Below are 21,269 nucleotides of genomic sequence, written 5' to 3' on the forward strand. Positions count from 1 at the left end.
AAAAAAATCAGTCGGATTTTAAAAATAATTTGTGGAACATGAAACATAAACGTCAAGTGAGCTTTTGCGATTAGGAGAAAAATGCAAATTTAACGCTAATATTCAGTAGGTAGGCGTGATACAGCGTGTCCCACCCATAGACTGTAATAATAATAGTCCCACCCCGCCTCTGTAATGAATGACAGCAAGAAGACAGAATCAATAATAAATCAGTCCCCGCCCACTTCCGGGTAAGCTTCTTTTTTGAGTAGCCCAAAACGGTCAAAACAAAAAACAGTGACCTCATTGTCAATACTCTTATGTCTTATCTAATTATGTTGGTGAAAAGAAACTCATACCTGGTAAGAAAAGGGGAAAAACCCTTATTGACATTTAAATTGGAAATACTCATGTGTAAAAGGTAAAACACCTTTCAATTTGAAGCTCATTTCGATCATTGTACTGGAAAACCCATCATTTAAGTTTGTCCAACATGTTTTTGTTTTTTTTAACTTCTCTTTATTGGGTTTTTTTCTTTTTTCAAATACAGATAAAATAAAATTTAAAAAAACAACCTGAGACATGTTTATTCATACCTCAAACCAACACAAAAAATGATAATAAATAAATAAAAAGATACGATATAAAAAACATAAGCAAAAAACAAATATAATACCAAAATAATGAGAAAAGAAATCTCAGACAAACTTTGGAATATTGTCCAACATGGTTTTGTCTCTAAATCACTTTGTAGCTTTATTTGTAAAGGTGACAAAAGATAATTATTATTTTTCTTATTTAAATATAAGCTTTAATTAAAGTTGAAATCAGACAAATCACAGGCAACCATAGTTCAGTTTCCATTTGGCCTTTTTATTCATCGAAACAAATGCGGCTGCATGTCTACAAACACACACACGGCAGGCTCCATCATCACAGTTTTTCTATTCAAAGTTGGACCTCTGTGTGTGTGTTCTGTCAGCAGGTCCACCTCCCTACAGAGTGTGCACATCAGAAACAGGCTGGGCCAACTGTTTAGTTCAAACACAGTCAAACAAAAATAAAAAGTACAGGGTTACAGAGTCATACATTTTCACCAGCAGATACAGTGTTCAGTCTACAGAGTCTGTTAGCTAGGCAGCTTCAACCTGACGCACGAGCAAAGACAACGAGAAAAGAATCAGACAGAAAAAAGACACAAAGAGGGAGACGATGGAAGAGTTTGGTGGAAAATGTTGTGACTTAAATGTATGCTGCTGCGTTAAAACTTTATCTGACAATTTAGAGTAACAGAAAAGGAGTCAAAGCAGCAGAGTCACAGCCAAAACTTAACTATCTTGTGTCTAAGAGAGGAGGAAAAAGAAAGGTTAAAGATCAACTGACATGGAAGCAGGAAGGCCCAAAATCTGAACACACCAACGGCCAAATATTTGACATTTTCCCCGCCCAGCTGTCAAATCCCACTAGCCAATCACAGCAGCAGAGTTTCTTGTCAAGAGAGCCAACCCTCACCTGAATTACCAAGAGAAAAAATACATTTTACAGATGAAGTTTTATAGCTTTTAACCTTTTGGAAAACTGAAGTATGACACAACCAGGAGATAAACAGACACATCAACAGTTACTACATGGATAAAAGAGCAGACAAATGTAGATATTCAATTTTTTTTCACACATTTTCAGACTTACAAAACCAGGTTTATTTCAGATTGTACAGGTGAACTAAACTGTGCACTGACACCACTTATCAGCCTCTGCTTTGTAATCTTTACATGTTTTTTTTCCATCAATATATAAAATAACTCTTAACGATTTTAAATCCAAGTTGACATCTTTGCAAGGAAAGTTTATTAAATTTTTCTCGTGTTGTTTCTTTATGATCACAAAATCCTTCAGAGTGTTAGCGGAGAGAAAACTGGAAATGTCCTTATGGCATTAGCGAAAAGATCTTTCCATACTAGAGACACTTTTAACAGTTTTAGGTGTTTTTAGAGAAGTTTGTTTGACTAGTAGCCATTTGTTTGCCTACAACTGAGGACATGAGACTAGAAGTTGTCAGGCAGCAGCAGACTAATTACAAGTTGCACATTAGACATTTTTAACAAAGATAGATTCATTTTTGTAAATTGGAAAACACCACTGACATGTACAGTACAAGATCAGCAAGAGATGGAAGGGTTCAGTCTTGTCCACATGGGTCGCCAAAATCAACATAACCCGAAAGCTCCTCACAGGAGCTTTAAATCGTCTCAACTGTGACTGATTCGCTTACAGAAAAACTAACAAGCTCCATCTATTGTTTAAAACCCTGAGATGTTGTTGAAAGCTCAGAAAAAGGCTCTTAAGTGGACCTTGAGCTGAGATTATTTGTAGACGCTGAAGTGCCATCTCTTTTAAACATGGGGGTCTAACCTGACAAGGATTCAGGATACAAGCGTCTTATTAGTGGAGGTCTGGTGTAGGTGTTGTGGTGCCGCAGGTGGACAAGGGTGAGGTTAAGCGCCTGAGTTTTCCCTTAGTGCCTTTTTCTTTTTATATGGGGTCAATGAAAGAGGGACTGGGTATCTGTCCACCTGCTGACATGTTGAATTTAAGTCAAAATAAAGACGGCAGCTGCTCATTTTAAAAAAAGGGGAGTTGTACATGAGTTTAAGGTGTGCACATGAAACACCAGGAAGATTCATGTTCATCACCTGGGTGTGGTTGTTCAAAAAATAATCCAACAGAATTCAATCTTGAAATCAGGTTGGTCAAAAGCAAAAAAAAAAAAAAAGGATTACATAATCGGATAAGATCAGGTAATCAAATCCTGGTTTTTGTCCTGATCAAACCCCCAGTTTGTGTTATTTGAACTTTAAAATAGGATTGTGATCAAAAAGATCAGGATCGTTCTGATCCAAGCAGAGGGCTGGATTCAAGTGGAAGAAATGTCAGAAAAACAAATGTCAAAATCCGTGTTTGTTTTAGTGAAAAAGTAGGTATAGATAAGGGTTTTATAAGCAATACAGGACTTTTGTTTGCATTAAACCAAACAGCATACATGTCAAACAGATATTTAATTTTCAAGCAGCTATGAGGATCTTTCTGTTTGGGTGGATTTTGGCGCCCCCTGTGGACAAAGAATGTAGTATGAAGTCCCATTTAAAGCTCTGATAAACGGGATTTGGTTATCCTTAATTTTTTTTTTTTACATGGATCAGGTTGATACATCCAGTTTTCCTATGAAAAACCAGGATACAAGTAAGCTTGACTAAGCGATCCCTGGTAGAATAAAAGTGGATTACCAAATCTGGATCATTTTTTTTTTTAAACGGGAAAAACCTTTTGAACAACCGGACCCTGAAGAAGAAGAGGTAAACTGTAAAATTGTAATCTCTAACTCCTAGGGGAGTGGGTTAATGCAGAAGATGTAAAAAAAAAAATAAGAAAAATCAAGACCTACAAAAATTGACTCAGAAGAAAGTAAAGTTCTAGTAGCTCCAGAGTGTAAAAAAGTATTTTCATTTTCACAGAAGTCGTTTCCAATATAACATTATTTTGTTTTTATTTGAGGAAGATCATCTGCTGCTGCTGCCAGGCAACTATCATCATAATGACGCCATATATATTTTTTTTTCAAAGATAAATGGTTAGTTTATAAAGACAGGATCAGTTTGACAACATCCACCTTAGTCACCCTAGGTAAAACTCTCCTTTAACTTCAACGCTCTCTTTGACCCAGAGTCTTGACCTTTCTCGAAGACTTCAGGACATAAAATCAGAAGAAACACTCGTTCTAGTGGGGCCAACATGAAGCTAACTGATTAACACTTCAATGACAGAAAATGAGACGTAAAAAAAGAAATAAAGAAAACTCATATCAGCTGGAGTGTTCCCAGTTCAGCTCTTTAAAATCATTAGCACGTGGCTAATCTCTAAATTTAAGGACGCTAGCTAGCAAAATTATAAAATATCAAAAGAATAAAAAAAACAACTGTTAGTATGTGAATTTGAATCTCTAATTTGCTAGGTGTTCGTAAGTCATTATTTTTTGTGGGCTTGTTAGAAGCTAATTATGCCAATTAGTAGACTGTAGTCCAAATGGGTTGATAGCGTTTTCATGAGCTAACTAGCATGTCAGAAGGCTAAGCAGGTTAACTCCTTAGCCCTTTGAAAGAACGCTTGCCAATACTTCCAGAAAGCTTATGTTGGAAAAGGAGTCACCAAGTTTGCAGGCTAGTTAGCAACCTGTTGGTAGGCTAACTGACAATGCTAACTGGCATACTTCTTTAAGCCTAAATGAGGCTCGACTAATTAAAAAAAAAAAAAAAAAAAGGGACCTTCACCAAAGTATGAAGGTAGCTACCTCAGATTGTTGGCGAGCTAAATTGTCAGCCTGCCCAATGATTTGCAAATGGTTTATGAAACTGGCAAAACTTTTTAACCACTTGTAGATAATTTCCAGACTTCCAAAACACTGATAAATCAAGTAGATTAGACGGTGAATGTGTTTGTTGTTTAGAACCATAGACTGTATATTTAAAATGGTGGGAGTAACAGTCACCTGAGACTAAAGCCAAGAGAGGGGGGTTTTGGCTTCACTTTTTACAACAGGAGGATTCTGGGATGTGATGTCCATATTAATACAGTTAATGCTTCAAGGTTAGTTACCAGGCTGGAAAAACTAGTTTTTGTATAGTTGGTCACAATTTCTTCACGCTTTATTGGAAGGCTAATTGGCGGAATATTTGTTGGTGGTTTGCTATTCCGACCACTGATAGCGTAATCAACACCTCATCGCCAGCAGAAACCAGGAAGTTGGCAGCCTCAAATTGCCTATCTGGTTACAATTAAAAGGCAGGGGACTGGCAAATTGGCTTATAACCAAGATTTACAGTTTTTAAATTTATGTGGTTATCCTGTGAGTGTCAGCTTAGCCAGCCACATTGGTAGGTTATGTAACAAGATTTCTGGTAGGTCAGATGTAGGTTGCTTTGGACAAAGTGTCTGCTAAATGAACTGTAGAATTGTAGGTTTATGCTACTATCTGCTCATGGCTAAGTCATAAAACTATCTAGCACTCTTATCAGCCGAGAGAGGATCACTGTATGTTAACTCAGATTTCAAGCTACTGAAATTGTGTTATTGGGTTTCTTTTTTGTTTACCAAATAAACGTCTCTCAGGAGACTAGTTAGCATGTATCAGAAGACTGGTTAGCAGGCTGTTGGTTGGGCAGGACGTTGTAAGCTCAGGATGACGCTGGGCGTTAAGCTGTGAGCCAGTCGGGATCGGACACGTCGACGATGCCGTGGGTTCGAGTCTGCTCAGGTGTTGTTCAGGAATGATGCAGGAAGTTTTAGTTAATTTCTTTCAGAAACAAAAATCCTTTTAATAAATCAAACTAACTCAGTCCTGTTCGTACTGGAATCATCATCATCATCAGCCGTCCATATTGGAGGTCTTGATTAGTTTCCTGCAGGCTTCACTGCTTCAAACAGGATCCATTCAGGCTGCATCGCCTCAGAGCAGAGAAGAGGAGGAGGAGGAGGAGAGGAAGGAGATAATCTAGAGGAGGGGAGGGAAGGGGGGAGGTGTTCAGGGCTGTGGAGTCAGAGAAATCAGTCCCTTCTGACCTTCCTGTTCCTGGGAGATCTCCGCAGAACGTCGTCCTCCGACTTCTAGGGGGAGAGGAATCGACATGATTTTTTTGCTTTCATTCACCATGTTAAGTTCAGGTTTGTCATGAAATCAGAATTTTAAACTTCAATATGATTTAATTCTTGTATCATATCGAAGTTTAAAATTCTGAATCCAAGACACCCAATACAGGGTCATTAATTGTTTATGTTGATCAAAAATAGCAAACAATCACCTTCACACATTCTGTTACAGAAACATTTCCAAAAAATTTGTGTAATTTAGACAGTGTGCAGGAGTTTGTTTGCTATTTGCTTTTCATGTATTCATTCGTGTCTTATGAAATAGATGTAGTTTTTTTTAAGGTTCAGAACTTTTCAATACTATCGATCATTAAAACAAGAGATTGTAACTATTATAACCATTTTATTTTTCAATAACTTAATCATGTATATACTGAAATATTATCCTGTCATCAATATATGCACACTGCGTATGTAAACACTGTAAAAACTCTGCCTCATATATATTAACCATCTGTTACATAACTATATATTTATTATCATGTTCATCTCAGCATGTTTTGCACTACTCACCACTGCACTATTGTCGTATTTAGCCTTGTATATTAGTGTGTTTTTTGCTTATATTATGTTTAATTTTGTACATTGAGAGCACAGTTACCGAAGACAAATTCTGTGTGTGTAAACATACATGGCCAATAAAGCTGATTCTATTAAAAACCTGAAAAGTAACATTTCAAGAACCTTAATTTAGTTTCATATATATATATATATTCAAAAACATACTTTTAATGATAGTGATTGTTTCCATATCCTTTGTAGCTGAAGTAACTCATAATTAGTTGCTTGCCATAAAAATCTAAATGTTCCCCCAAAAGAATTCACAATAAAAGCATCAGAATACATCATTAAACTGTCATCTAAATGCAATAATCTAAAAGTTTTGGCCCTAAATATCATAGGAGGATGATGTGATTTTTTTAAATAATTCTGTAAAACAATAACATTTCTGATCGATAGTACCAAAAAGCTGTGGTTTCTTTTAAAGCACTCCTGCGCACTGTCTATATTGCACATAATTATTGTTGTATTTGTGAATTTTAAACGATGTGCTGGAGGTCCCTCAGATTTTTATTTAATTACAATCAATAAATTACCAAATATTGGTGCATAGAACTTCTATTTTTGTTTCCCTGGTATCAAAAATTTTGAAATATTGTATATCCATAGCTTTTTACTGGAATCATATCTAATACTAAAATTCTGGTATTGTGAAAACACTACAGGGTAAAGAAAAAAAAGTCTCCTTACATCGTCAGCTGTCGCCTCGTTCTCACCCTCCTTCTCTGCTTCGTCGTCTTCTTCCTCCTCCTCTTCCTCTGCAGGACTTGCCTCTCCGTCACTCTTCTCTTCTGCAGCTGAATGAAAAAGATTTTAAATCACTCAGAGCCACTCTGACACCACAGGAGACAACAGTTTTCTGAAATTTAAATGTTGTATCAACCTGTACTGCTCTTCTTGGCCTCTTCAGCCTTCTCCTCAGCCTTCTCCTCTTCCTCCTCCTCCTCTTCTTCCTCTTCTCCCTCCTTCACATCAGGCTGAGCCTCATCGGTCTTCTTGTATTCTGCTGCAGGTGTCGCTGGGCTCTTTTTCTGTGGAAAAAAAACAAACAGGAAAACAATTCAAGCCGACGTCACCGACACCGAATCAGACCACTTTGCGAGATGATTGCACCCCGCTTTCTACATTACATAGTGCTGAAAGCAGGCGACCAAGGCAATCTATGCACATGGGAGAGACGCTATTGTCCCTGTTGAAAGTTATTATACTATTCGACTTTAAAACTACTATTTCAGGTGGAAAAGTTACAGACTGTTGATTTAAGTTCAAATCTAAAATGTTTTATTAACATGAACTAAACACTAAACAAATGAAGCTGAATAAGACTTGCAACTCTTGTCTTTGTCAATGGAGTCTGGTGGCTTTGATCGAAAAGGTCTCTCTGTAGAGAACATTTGTTGTGAGGTTTCTCGAGATAAATTATGTTTCACAAATCCACTAAAACAACGAAAAGACTTGTCTACACCACAGAAGCACAACTGCACCAGCATCAGCACAGATACACAAACAAACACAAAGCTACTCTAACAGTGGTAGCGTCAGTCACCAGGCCTGAGGGCGCGGAGCGGTTTGGATGTACGGCTTCCTTTAAGTCTTCCTGTAAGCTGGTGAGACTCAACTGACCCTGAGCTGATCCTGACGACCTCTGTGGACAGTCACACAAACATCAGGAGAAGGTACAGTACAAACAAGCGTCTGGATCCTATCTCAAATCTGAACCTGAAAGTAATCTAACAGCACTTACTCTCCAGGTAAAAAGTATTATCTATCTGGCAGGCCATGTGTGTATAAGTGTGTGTGTGTGCGTTACCTTTCCGGTGCAGCAGAAAACAATGATGAGGACAAGCGGTAGAGCCACAGTGAGGACATAGACGACCCAGAGCCACGGGCGCTCCTCTGCAGCGTTCAGCATCTGTGTAGCAAGACCGGGCTGCAAAAACAAATTTTACATTAAAATCACACAGAAACAAAGATATCATCCATCATCATAACAACAAATATAGATACAGCAACAACAAGACAGGCGCTTGTGGAAACACTGTCATAAAAGCTGTGAATTGTCACATGAACAAGCGAATAAAAATATATACAGTATCTATAAAAATGATATAACACTGAATAGACTGTGTAAACCCCATAAAATAAAGAATTCAGGCATGTCTCACTCAACGTGTCATCCAGAATTTCAGACCTCTCACAAGTAAAAATAAAGACTTTTTAAATATCGGTAGGAAACCCGTTTCAAATGTTCTACAAAAATCATCTTAAATTCTGCCCAACAGCTCCACGATTAAAACCAGAAACATAATTAGAGTTTTCATTTTATAGCTTATTAATGTTTGCCTTTACGCGTGTGCACTTCATTGTTAAATACTGTGGAATAAAACTGAATCTTTTTTTTTTTTTGTAGTTTGGGACCAACCAATAAATAAAGACCCCTGAACCACCCACCTCAGCAGCGCCCTCTGCAGCCTTCTTTAACCCCCAGCCGTCTGTAGCCCAGCGCTCAGCTGTGTTTCGGTCGTCGGTGATGAAGAAGTTGTCGAAGAAGATTTCGGAGGTCATGGACCACAACTCGAGCCCGACGGCGCTGAACGGGGTCATCCTGAAAGGCTGCAGGTCCTCGAAGAATGCCGGGTTGGGGACCTTCCTCGGCTTCCACACGCCCTGAGAACGAAAACGACCTCCAGTATGAATCCTCAAACTACCGGCCAACTAAGACTTCAGCCGATTATTAAATCTATTGTGCAAAAGCTATACATCAGGGGGGTTTCCTGACATACCTGATAGTTGGGGTTATCGATCATGGGGGACTTCCACTTGCCCTTGTAGTTGGGGTTGTCGATCATTGGTCGTTTCCAGGCGCCACAGCCAGGGGCAGTCTCGCAGGCGGGGTTAGGGACCTGAGGAGCCTCCCACTCTCCGTCCATGTCCTCGTCCCTGAAAGACATGTAGACTTGAGAGTCAGAGGGGGCTGAGCTTTATTTGTCGGGGTCTTTGTCCTCTGATGTTTAAACTCACCAGTCTTCAGGTTTGACCGCGTCGGGGTCTCCAATGTACTCCAGCTCTTCATCTAACCAGCCGTCTGGTTTCACTGCGTCTTCATCTGGAACCTGAGCGGGTGCGTCCTCATCCCTAAAGACACACAGACGTATTCTATACGTAAATATAAATCAAAGCATCCACAGATTTTGGCAGCAGTCTCAAATATAAATCTTTATCATGACAGAAACTATTAGGTTAGATGTAGGTAGCAGAGTTTCTCACTATTTTTGGGATCATTTCTGGACAACTGCTGGCCAAAACAAACATATTCTTGGATGATTAGCAGATTGTTTAAATGTTTACTAGCTGGTGGCTATTAATAAAATATCATAAAATTGATGGTTCATTCAGAATGACCTCCAATACTTCTAATTTTCTTTTCTCCCATCTCTTAACAGGGGCAGATTATTCAAACTGTGGCACCATTTTGTGCCACAGTTTGAATAATCTGTGGCAAATAAAATCTTATTTTCTCATTAAGTCCTTTAATTTTTATATTCGTCATGTTTTAATCCTTTCTGCTCTCGCAAACTGTTAACAGGACTTTTAAAAAAATTGTTTCCATCATAACTGTCGTTGTGCACTGACCAGTCTTCGGGCTTGGCGGCGGCAGGGTCCTGGATCTTAGGTCTCTCATCCCAGTCCTCGGGTTTCTGGTCGTCAGGGTCCTCGATTTCAGAGGCAGGGTTCACAGGGGGGGTCATGTCTGTCAGCAGGCTGCCGCTGTTCACCACCGTCTGATCCACGAGCACCTCGTAGGTGTTATCAGGGTTCACCACTGAGAGGCGACAGAGAGACAAGTCACACACCTGGACCATCATTAACAAGTATCTGTTTTTAACCAGTGTGTACAGGTGTGTGTGTTACAGAGTGTGTACAGGTGTGTGTGTGTTAGAGTGTGTATAGAGTGTGTGTGTGTTACAGAGTGTGTATAGAGGTGTGTATAGAGGTGTGTGTGTGTTACAGAGTGTGTATAGAGGTGTGTGTGTGTTACAGAGTGTGTATAGAGGTGTGTGTTACAGAGTGTGTATAGAGGTGTGTGTTACAGAGTGTGTATAGAGGTGTGTGTTACAGAGTGTGTATAAAGGTGTGTGTGTTACAGAGTGTGTATAGAGGTGTGTGTGTTACAGAGTGTGTATAGAGGTGTGTGTGTGTTACAGAGTGTGTATAGAGGTGTGTGTGTGTTACAGAGTGTGTGTTACAGAGTGTGTATAGAGGTGTGTGTTACAGAGTGTGTATAAAGGTGTGTGTTACAGAGTGTGTAGAGAGGTGTGTGTGTGTGTTACAGAGTGTGTGTTACAGAGTGTGTATAGAGGTGTGTGTGTGTTACAGAGTGTGTGTGTTACAGAGTGTGTATAGAGGTGTGTGTTACAGAGTGTGTATAGAGGTGTGTGTGTTACAGAGTGTGTATAGAGGTGTGTGTGTTACAGAGTGTGTATAGAGGTGTGTGTGTTACAGAGTGTGTATAGAGGTGTGTGTGTTACAGAGTGTGTATAGAGGTGTGTGTGTTACAGAGTGTGTATAGAGGTGTGGTTGCATTACCGAGTGTGTACAGATGTGTCTTCTTGTCGGTGAAGTAGGTCCTCAGGTCGGCGTCGGGTTTCTTGGCGTGTTTCTCTTCGAACTCTCCAGTTTTGGGGTTTTTATGTCTGAAGATGAAGTGCAGTTTGTAATCCTCTCCACACTTGTCCGGTCCGAACATGATTGTGTACGGAGTTTTATCCACAAACTGGTCCTGAGGAAACAGACACACACACAGAATTCAGCTTCTATAACATTTAAGGTTTTCTTTCTGACACAATGTGTTTTAAAATGATACAATTTCTGTTATTTCAATGATTCAGTATCGAAAAGTACCAACAAAAAAAAAAAAAACTCCCAATCTTCAGTCAGATTCTTAACCCAAAGAGAAACAGCTCTGTCTAAATTGCACAAATAGATTGGCAAAGTTTCGGTTTTAGTAGTTTGAAAAATGAGTTCTCTGGATGCTAGGCAGAAAATATCAAATTTACCTTTAAAGATTAAACACAGAAGTGTGAATTTAGCCTGAGATTACAGATTCAGTTCAGGAAAGGCCCTCAGAATAGTGACATGACAACAGAATCAGGGTTTAGTCATAGCATCCTGTGCAGTTAACTGATATTTATTCATTATGGCATGCTATTATAAGTCAAACTGACCAGGTCAAGTTCAGGAGTCTGAGTCAGCAGCTTCACGTAGGCGCCGCCGCAGTCGATACCTGACTGGAAGTTCACCTCGTACCTGAAGGGAGAGAGAGAAATGAGAATGTTTATAAACAGGTCAGAACGGTAAATTAACACAGTGATGAAGAGGATCGCTGAGGAAGGAGACGTGTCATGTATTGCAGGAATGTTACAAGTAATTTAGTAACCGTTTCATTCTCGCTCTTTGTTTCTTGCTATCATTTCTGATTCGTCAGTTTAGACATATGACTCAGCTGGGTCACAGTTCAGAGACTCAGAGTGCTTTCATATCATTTCAGTTTTACATTCAAGGAAAAGAGAATGATGATAACAGAAAAGAGCATTTCAACTTTGTGACAGCCTCTGACTTTCATTTTAAATCTGTTAGCTATCTGTTGATTTGTGTACAGACACAGCGGGGACAGAAGAAGAAGAAACGTTGTTCTTACTGGATAATGAGCGGCTTAGAGTCGAAGGGAAAAGGTCTCAGCAGCTGAGCGGAGATGGCGTGATGTTTGGCTCGGGACTTCAGGACCAGACCTTTATCACCAGGCAGCTTACTGTCCTTCATCTCCTCCACCGACCATTTACCTGTTCAACATCATCATCATCATGCAACAAAATGTATGACTGTGTGCCTACTTATAGTGTAAGGAGACTAGGACATGTTGCAGATTTATAGCAGTGTCTTCATATTTTGTATAATATGATCTTTACATACCATCATATTTTGCGATGTCTTCATCAGCACCCTCCTTCTTTGCACTGGACACGACCCACCTGAAACACACAGATGGTTGTTTAGTCGCTTGAAATAGGTCTCATAGCTGAGCTCACTAGTCTCACATTCAAAAACCGGGGGGGGGGGTAGTAAGTCTTCAATCAAATAACCAAAAATGATGAAGGAGTTCAATGTATGGCTGTAATACTGCGTTGTCTAATCGAGGAGTTGACCAGACTGACGTGCTTTTAAAACATTTGAACAGTTTGAAATGGTACAGACTAAGAGATGTCCCATATTACCCATACTGCATGCTGAGAACATTCTGCATAAGATGACAAATGATAGAATTTGAAATGCAGGGCTTGTGTGAGTAAAGTGTGCTCACCCATCAAGAGTCCCCCGGTCAAAAGATTCAGCGATGTAATGTTCCCCGACTGGCTCTGGTGCTTTGTAGGTCACCTGAATACAGACAGGTAACGAATGTTAAACAACATTTTTTTTAACAGTACAGTTGTTGATTTCCATACATGCTGCTTGAAGTGATCAGTGAGTGTCAGTCAGCAGCTCTTTCTCCTCTCGTTCAGTGTGTAGCAGGCACATGAGAGTGAGTAACCATGGTGACTGTCTGTCAATCAACGTTGTCCAAGTGTTTAACAAGTCCACATGTTTTCAAATGAAGCATCACTGTATGTAAATGTACCTCATGAACACAAAGACATTTTTGGTGCAAAAATTGTTCTGGGGAGACCTCCAGAGCCTCCCCAGGTAATCTGCATTTTCAAGGTTTTCTTTTTTTACAATCAAGGTTTTATTGGAGCAGAAAATATTATACTGAAACAGGTTTAATTGTTATTTATTTGATGTCTTGTTGTGTTTCTTGATCTGATTGGTTGATCCGAGTGCGGTTTATTTGAATATATTCTGATAAGAACAAAGTCTATATTTATATTGGTAGTATTCTGAGTACAGTTCTGGGCTGTAAACTTTAGACTTTGAGCTTGCAGGAATAAAGAAATAAATATTTCTAATGTTTTATATTTAAATTTGAAAACAGCATTTGACCAGTGTATGATCAGTGTTGCACCAGAGCTTCTGCACCATTTTCATGTTTTTGTATTAATTTTTTCTGTGATTAAAATAATCAGCAGGTTATTCTAGAAAAGGGATACAATGCAAATATTAAATAAAACAACATGAAGGTGGTCTCTTTTTGAAGAATTAAAACGCCAAAAACTTAATCTTGTCTCATGTAACCCACCTTGTAATTGTAAAGGCATTTTAATGGTTTAAAAAGAGCGTACCTTGTTGTCTTGTGATTCTTATTTTACCAACACCCTGGGGTCCCAGGAAGGTTTAAGTTCTTGGTTTTCTAATTCTACTGCACAGATTTTAAACCCTCGGTGTTTGCAGTCTTACTTTTGGTGCAGGAGGAGTTTTAGGAGCAGAAGGAGCCTCGTCCTGCATGTCTCCCTCCAGTTCCTCATCCTCGTCACCGGCCATACCCAGATCCAGCTCGTCCTCCACGTCCATATCGTCACCCAAACTGTCCTCAACCAGGTCCTCAGCCCGAGACACAGGGGCCAAAGTGAGGCAGAGGAGGCCTACTGCCAGAAGAACGAACAACCCGACCCGTTGATCCATAGTCTGCGGAGAGAGAGAGGACGATCAATGTAACAGCTGCTACATGTTTGTTTTTACTCTCATTAGGGAAACTCTAAATCAGGCTGTTGTCAGGCTAAAAACGTTATGTTCATGTTGTTTTTATTTTATTCTTCCTATTTTACCTGTGAATCTTTTCCGACAAACAGTGAAGTTTTCCCAGATGATTTTTTCTATAAACAGCTTCATAGTAACAAACGTCCTATTGTGTTTTGTATACTGACAAAGACGTGCTAATGATGTCCCTCCTGTATTAACACACATACACGGCTATTAACCTGCGTTGCCCTGGCACCAATCCATCTTCATGGAGAATGGCCAACCAACACACAAGGGAGACGCAACCTCAGCTCTGTTTACCTTAATGAGATTACACCTCACAGGATTACTGCAGCACCCCACAACACACACATTGCAGGGCCCATTTACTGTGCACATAAACATTGTGGAGGCTGCAGGTTACTCATTACACACACTCAAACAGTAAGTGTGTAGATGAACAGACAAGTCAAGTTGGAATCACAAAAAAATGACACGTTCCCTGATCTTAACTTTACAACAAAAGATTAAATAACAACCAGCATGAAACACATTTTTGATTCAGGAGAGGAAGTTATAAACACAGGTATGAACTCATCAAATTAGTATATTAATCATTTCAATATTTGAAAAAATAACGTGGCTCATATTAAATGTTTTCCATATTGTGCAGACATAATTCTATAACCCTGTGAGGCACTTTGAATTATTAGAAGTCTGATAGGAGCAACAAAAGAAACGTCTCCTTTCATTTTAAAACGTGTGAGAACAACAGCAGTGCTGCTTCCCACAGTTAATGCCATATTATGTAAATAAAGTCACATAATGCATTGTAATCTATATTATTCACCACAGTGTTAACACAACACTTTGCGTTTAAAAACATGCTACTGTCCGACTGATCATAAGGTATTCATGCAATCACAGTCACTGTTGACATAGTTGGAAAAGGCTTTACATCAATAAGCATTATTATTCAACTAAAAGTCCATTTTAAAATAATAAATATGATTTTCTTATTTGTCCCAAATTATTACTGGACACACTTTGGATAAGAAAAACAATGTGTTGGGTCTAATGTGTGAATTTAAACAGGTTCTCCCTATTTTAGAAGTATCCCCGGAGACTCCAGAAACAAAGACGTATGAATGGTGCAGCTCTTTGTTCTTTAGCTCAGCATATTAACTCAGTGCACTTCTGTGCAGACTGCCAGTCTAATCAGATTAACCAGATTAGCATGCCTGGCTAACAGCCCTGCAGGGTAACGATGAGTGTGACCACCACCAATATTAGCTCTTATCTTAGCATCAAAGCCGTCTGCCTGGCGCCCACATGGCATTTGAAGGAATTTTAGCTGCGAGGCCCAAGTGGAAGTCCTCAGTGTTTAATTAAAAATATTGTTGTTAAAATTGTTTAATCCTCAATTATATGTCTGCTGTTATGTATTAACCTGTTTTGTGATTTTTCTATTTCTTTATAAACTTAACATGTTCGGAATGCTGGAGAATATTAAATGCGTCAATTTGGATAAAACGCCCAATTAACTAGATTAAAAAAATAATTAAATATATATAGAATTTTATAAATGAAAAAAAAAAATTCAATTAAAGTATTCAACTTAATTAACGTATTGATACATTAATACTGCATTATATCCCTGTCGTTATATTAATTTATAGCACTTTTATTTAAGGACTTGTATCATGGCATTTATTTAGTATGTATATTACCGTATTATTTAAAATTGATAAAAAATGTATAGTATTCAAAATATGTCTAATATCAAATCATGATATCGACAATAGAAAAGTGACAGTCAAAATTAGCTTGAAAGTAATTAAAATGTTTTTTTATTGTTTTACAACTGTATTTATTCTGTCTTTTTTAACATTTTACTGTTTTATTACAGTATCCCTTTATGTGTATTTTCAGACAACAATTGAGCTCTACAGGACAAAGGAAGACCATCACCGTTCTTTACTTACATCCTGCAGAAGTAATAAGATTCAAGAGGCTCTCTGATTGGCCGATAAGCCAATAATCAGTGGAGTGAAACCAGCTGAAGTTTGTGTTTATCCACACGGACTGACTGGAACAGCAGTGGAGTTACAGTCAGAGTTAATCTGATATTAGAGCGTGTTCAGCCTGCAGGACATATGCTGCTGCTGCTGCTGCGATTCACTGTCTGATAACAGCAACTGGACCAACGTTTGGACTGATAAGGAAACACAAAGAAGACTGAACCCTGACTGTCACAATAAATAAAGAAAAAGCAGCTAACATGTATTCATCTCTTGGCTGTTGCTATCATAAGCTAATCAATCTTTGAAATGTGATTAGTCAATAAAATGTCTAAACATCTAGATCACTGTTTCAGAGACATCTTTAGAAGGTCTTGATTTACATTTGGATAAAAAAAAAACCAACATGAAATTAACCCTTTGGAGAAGAAAAAAGATATCTATTTTTTTGGGATTAGAACAACTGAGACAATGAATACCGATCCATTTAGTTTGGCTATTAATTCAAGTTGAGCTTGACATCCAGATCATTTTACAATGCAACTATAATTTACTCATATTTATCATGTTTACTGTGTTTTTATTGTTCTCTTTACTCATTTATTTTAATAAATATTGTATTTAAGCTAGCTAGCTAGATTTATAGTTTTATCTGAATCAACAAATGGAATGGTTAAATGTTTCATGCTTAACCAAACTTCTGTTCCCATTAATCTAACACAGTTCAGGGTGGAACAGCAAATCTAAAATCATTAGATATAGTTGATGTGGTTTTAAGATACAAAAACTTACTAGGAAGATGACTCGTGCAAAACCTGACACATTTACAGTCATTGACATGACTGTAAATGTGGTTTTATTTGATTTAAGAACAGCTCTTGTCGTGGTACAATAACAGTAGTTCATAGGAGAACATTAATTGTCTTATTAAATGTAAAAATAGCCTAAAAATAACTATTTCTGGTTAATTTGCAGGTAAATAGATTTTAAAATGAAAATAATCCTACATGTGAGCAGTACTGTGAGCAGCTCCACTTCAGCATTTAACAGTGAAATGATCCTTTATCAGCCTGCATCAATTAACCCCGCAGACAGGACGGGCAGGTTACTATTTAAACTGAAAGAAGCAGTGAGGAGGTCACTTCCTTTATGGAGGGAGCAATACAAACACTGAATGAATGACCGAGTTTCTCAACTACAAATCGGTCACTAATCAGAAGCTCCAGCGCTCACTTTTTAAAAATGATTGTCTCATTAAATATCGCAAATGTGTTTCTAAGATGGTTTTAAAACTATTTTTTTTTAAATAAATTGTTAAAGTTTCAGATATTTAAATAAAACATGTTTTAAAACAACATAATCTGTTATCTCAATGACCGATAGTATTGAAAAGTACAGAAGCTTTAAAATAAAAAATTACAATCTTCAGTCATGTTTTTATACCTGCCAGAATGAGGTGGTCCAAGATAAAAAAAATAAGTTAAGTTAATAATTCTTACAAAGATGACAAGGTGTCACTGTCTAAATTGCACCAAAACATTGGCAACATTTCAGTGCCAATGTTTTTATGCACTTTAGACAGTGTGCATGAGAGTGCCATTAAAAACAAGAAATTACCCAATATTGCGTGCCAAGGACTTCTTTTAATGTTGCAATGGTACTGAAACATAAAGTTTAAAATGCTGGTATATTAACAACTGAAGTTTGCAATAAGATATCTAGAAATAAAACCTTCAGATTTACTTTCATGTTTTCAATAACAAAGGAGAAAAGCAGCTGTGACACAAATTGTTGATTTATTCAAAAATCATTGTAGCAAGGAAGATTATAGTCGACATGGTACTAAAAATCCTTTCTATGCCAGAATGTCTTAGGTTCAAAAACTAAATTAAGACTCCTCAAAGTGCTGACATCATGTGTTTACATCTTCATAGTGCAGCTCAGCTGGAAGCTTCCAGAAACCTGAATCTGAATCACTGTACCCACAGGGCGAGTTTCTATCTGACTGACTGTTGATCAGAGCGGGTGGCGGTCTGGCACCCTGCCCTACACCCTAAAAAAACCAGCAGGTTTAACTGGTCAGACAGCTGAACTTGTAAGTCTGGATCTATGAATGACATTACCAATTAAGGTTTTTAAACCTGATTCTGACTTGGTTAAAGAGCTCCAAGACTATAACTTTCTTAGAAATGTGCCGGAAAGCCAAAGAAAAACACTAAACAAGACTCTTTCAATCAATTAGTCAAGGGAAGTTAATCAATTGCAGGGCAGGCAGCTTCCAACTTCTTAAATCTGAGGATTTGCTGCTTTCCTCGGTTTCTTTTTGAAGGCACAAAGAAAGTGTAAATTTATAGTTTCAGCCTGGATTCAGACCTTTGAAGCACTGCCAACATCTAAAGTGTTCTCTTCATTTCAAACCACGTTGAAATGGGTGATGAACTGGGGGGGAGGGGAGCCTAAATTTGATGGTCAGGGGAAGTGAAGGGCATTTGATGTTATTTCAACAATTCATTTAAAGAAGACAAAACGTTTTTAATCCTCTGGCCTTCATCAGAGGCGTAGTTCACTGCTGAGGAACAATCAACTGGTAAAACATCCTGGGCCATTATGTTAAAGTTTCTCTGAATTCTTGCCTGTAGGACTAAATTTAATTCTCCTAGTTTACCAAGCAAATAAGAAAATAAATATAAATAATCGCTGAGATTTTAAAAAAGGGAATAACTGACACTTATATTGAATAAATATAAATAATAATTAACTACAGAAGGGTTGTCACAATACCAGATTTTTAAAACTTAACTTCCAGTAAAAATCAAACGATATGGATACCCGTTTTGACAGAGTACAGAGAGGTCAAATGCAACCTGTATTTGGTCATTTCTTGGTTTTGAATGATCCAAAATAACGTTGCCATCGTATTAGTTAAAATCAGACAGTGTGCAGGACTTTTATTTTCTTGCAATTTTGATGAAAACACTCATCTCAGCACCTGCCAGATGAAACAGATGAACCTTTAAAGAGCTATTCAATGGATTTTGACAACCCCAAGTTAGTCCCCTACCTTGTTTTTCATTGAAACGTCCAGGTTGCTTCTCATATGAGAGGAGATCCAGGTTTGTAATGTTACAGCTTAGCATGCAAATTGACTCCTAAGAGGCACCCATTCATTAGTATTTACCAGCTTACTATTAACACGACCGGATAATGATATTCCTACTTATTTTTTTATTCTTTTTGTTATTAATTCATATATCTCTTCCAGGTTGCTTCACTTGAAAAAGCGACCCCCGTCACAGACTCGGTTCATTTAGCTCGCTTAGCTTAGCTTAGCATGCGATGATGATCCTTGCGAAACAACTGCGAGTGTCGGAGCTGAGCCAAGAAACTTACAAGCGTTTCACCCCCATACAAACACAGATTTTGAGTCATAAAAACAGAAGCAATGTCGTTTGATTTAATCGGATCATGTATTAGTTAATTACACGCTGGTTAAGGCCAACGCAGCAGGCTAACTTGGCTCGCGTATTTCACCTGTACTTAATTAGCTTCAGTTAGCCACTCAGCAGAATGCTAAAAGCATGCTGGAGAAGCAGCTCTATCTAAACAACAAAAAATGGATATCTTCCGCATGATTAGTGTACAGAAGGTGTCAATAATGCTTTTTTACTAATTAAACAATACATTCCCGTTGTGTACTCCAGTGAAAAGTTACATTTATCGCTCTCTTTACTCACCTCTGGCTTGACGATGTGACCGCCTGGGAACTACTGAGGAGGGTCACGTGCGATATTGGCGTTAAGGTCCGCCTCTCCCTGTCGCTGATTGGTCACTTCCGAGCGAATGTTTGACGCTTCCTGTCAACTGTCATGCGCCGATTGGTTAGAGGGGAATCTCGGTCGAACTGGACAGAGCCCGCCCCCTTGAGCTGCACCTCGTGGACAGCTGTCATTGGTCAATGTGTCAGGGGGAAGTGTGCACTGATTGGATGTGAGGCGGCTGATGAAAAGACTGTTGAAACGGATTTTATAATTACAGCAGGAGGAATAATGCACTGTAATAGAAGAATTGTGCTTTATATGTTGATTTTAAGCAGAATAACGAAAATGATTTGGAAATTCAGGTTGTAAATTATAATCTGTGTTTTTCTATGTTTGATATTTTACATGGAGGGAATATTTAATCGCATAATAATAGAATAGAATAGAATTACTTTATTGATCCCAAGAAATTGTGGCGTTACACCAGCAGGTTGTCCAAACACACAATATGAGCAATATTAGCAAATTTAAACACAATATAATATTAAATACAAAGTAAATAAGCACTAAAAATATCAAAACTAAAATAAATGAAGACCAAAAACTCCAGAGCTTCTGTCTCTGTCTCCAAGATGTCCCTAACATTATATGAGGATTACATTTTTAATTGTTACTTCCACAAGTGTAAAAATAATGCAATCTCTGTTATGTTAGTGATAACAAAAAGTCCAAAAATGTAAACTACATCTTTTTCATTAGACAGGTTCTCAGCAAACTCCTGCACACAAAAAATTGGCAACGTGACAGAAAACCGACAAGCATAAAAAATACTACACAACCTGTCTCTAGCATATAATTTCAGCTGGACGGAGGAAAGCTGCCTGCAGTGAAGCCAAAATATTTAGAGTTCCCCCTCCTGACTGGCTGCAGCGTCGGTCATAAACCCTTCCTCCTCCATTTTAACATATATGACATGGGGTTCACTATAAAGTTAAAATACATGCAAATACATTTTTATCAAACCCTTGAGTCTGTCATGATAGTTAGTTCTCATCATGCTGATTTATGTCCAAGTGTTAATATTTTGTTTTAATTTTATATAACCGGACTATCAGAGGAGGAACTGTGAGAGGTAATGTAAGAAAAACTAACAATGCAGTCATTGAACATTCCACAACTGTGAGTGTCTGCTTCAAACCGACATAAGAATCTTTTCCGCTTATAGGACTTTACCCACCTGAGGGATCTTTGACGTGTAATCTGTAAGTTTAACATGTGTTTTGTTTAGCCAAAGCGATGTGGCATCAATTCTACAGTTTCACCGCAGCTAGTTCCCTTCTGCAGATGTTGCGCTTATCACCAGCACAATATGTCAGCGCAAGAGATTGTAAATAATAGTGGACGAAGCCTGAGTGACATTACCTATGGGCTGTTTTGGAAGCCATAGCAGCCGTCATATTGGAAATGCTGACCCTATCAAACGGTCAATCCTTACACCAGGCAAAACTGCTGCAACACGTTAGCTGAGTCCGCCCTTAATTGTGCATAACTCGTATCCTTTTTTAAAATAACGGGTGAG

General features: G+C 38.3%; 1 protein-coding gene across 1 annotated transcript; it reads right to left on the minus strand.

The window, feature by feature from the left end:
* Nucleotides 1-831: 831 nt before the first annotated feature.
* Nucleotides 832-19,787, minus strand: canx (calnexin). The gene is made up of 15 exons (XM_061048600.1): nt 19,667-19,787; nt 13,630-13,857; nt 12,599-12,672; nt 12,211-12,269; nt 11,939-12,080; nt 11,466-11,547; nt 10,828-11,020; nt 9,874-10,063; nt 9,262-9,375; nt 9,024-9,180; nt 8,692-8,907; nt 8,051-8,170; nt 7,124-7,271; nt 6,931-7,037; nt 832-5,637 (listed from the first exon to the last, which is right to left on the minus strand). The coding sequence occupies exons 2-15, from the start codon at nt 13,852-13,854 to the stop codon at nt 5,578-5,580; spliced, it is 1,887 nt and encodes a 628-aa protein (XP_060904583.1). The 5' UTR covers nt 13,855-13,857; nt 19,667-19,787; the 3' UTR covers nt 832-5,577.
* Between the last annotated feature and the right edge of the window lie 1,482 nt (nt 19,788-21,269).

This window comes from Labrus mixtus, chromosome 10 (assembly GCF_963584025.1).
Source record: "Labrus mixtus chromosome 10, fLabMix1.1, whole genome shotgun sequence".
Taxonomy (NCBI): Eukaryota; Metazoa; Chordata; class Actinopteri; order Labriformes; family Labridae; genus Labrus; species Labrus mixtus.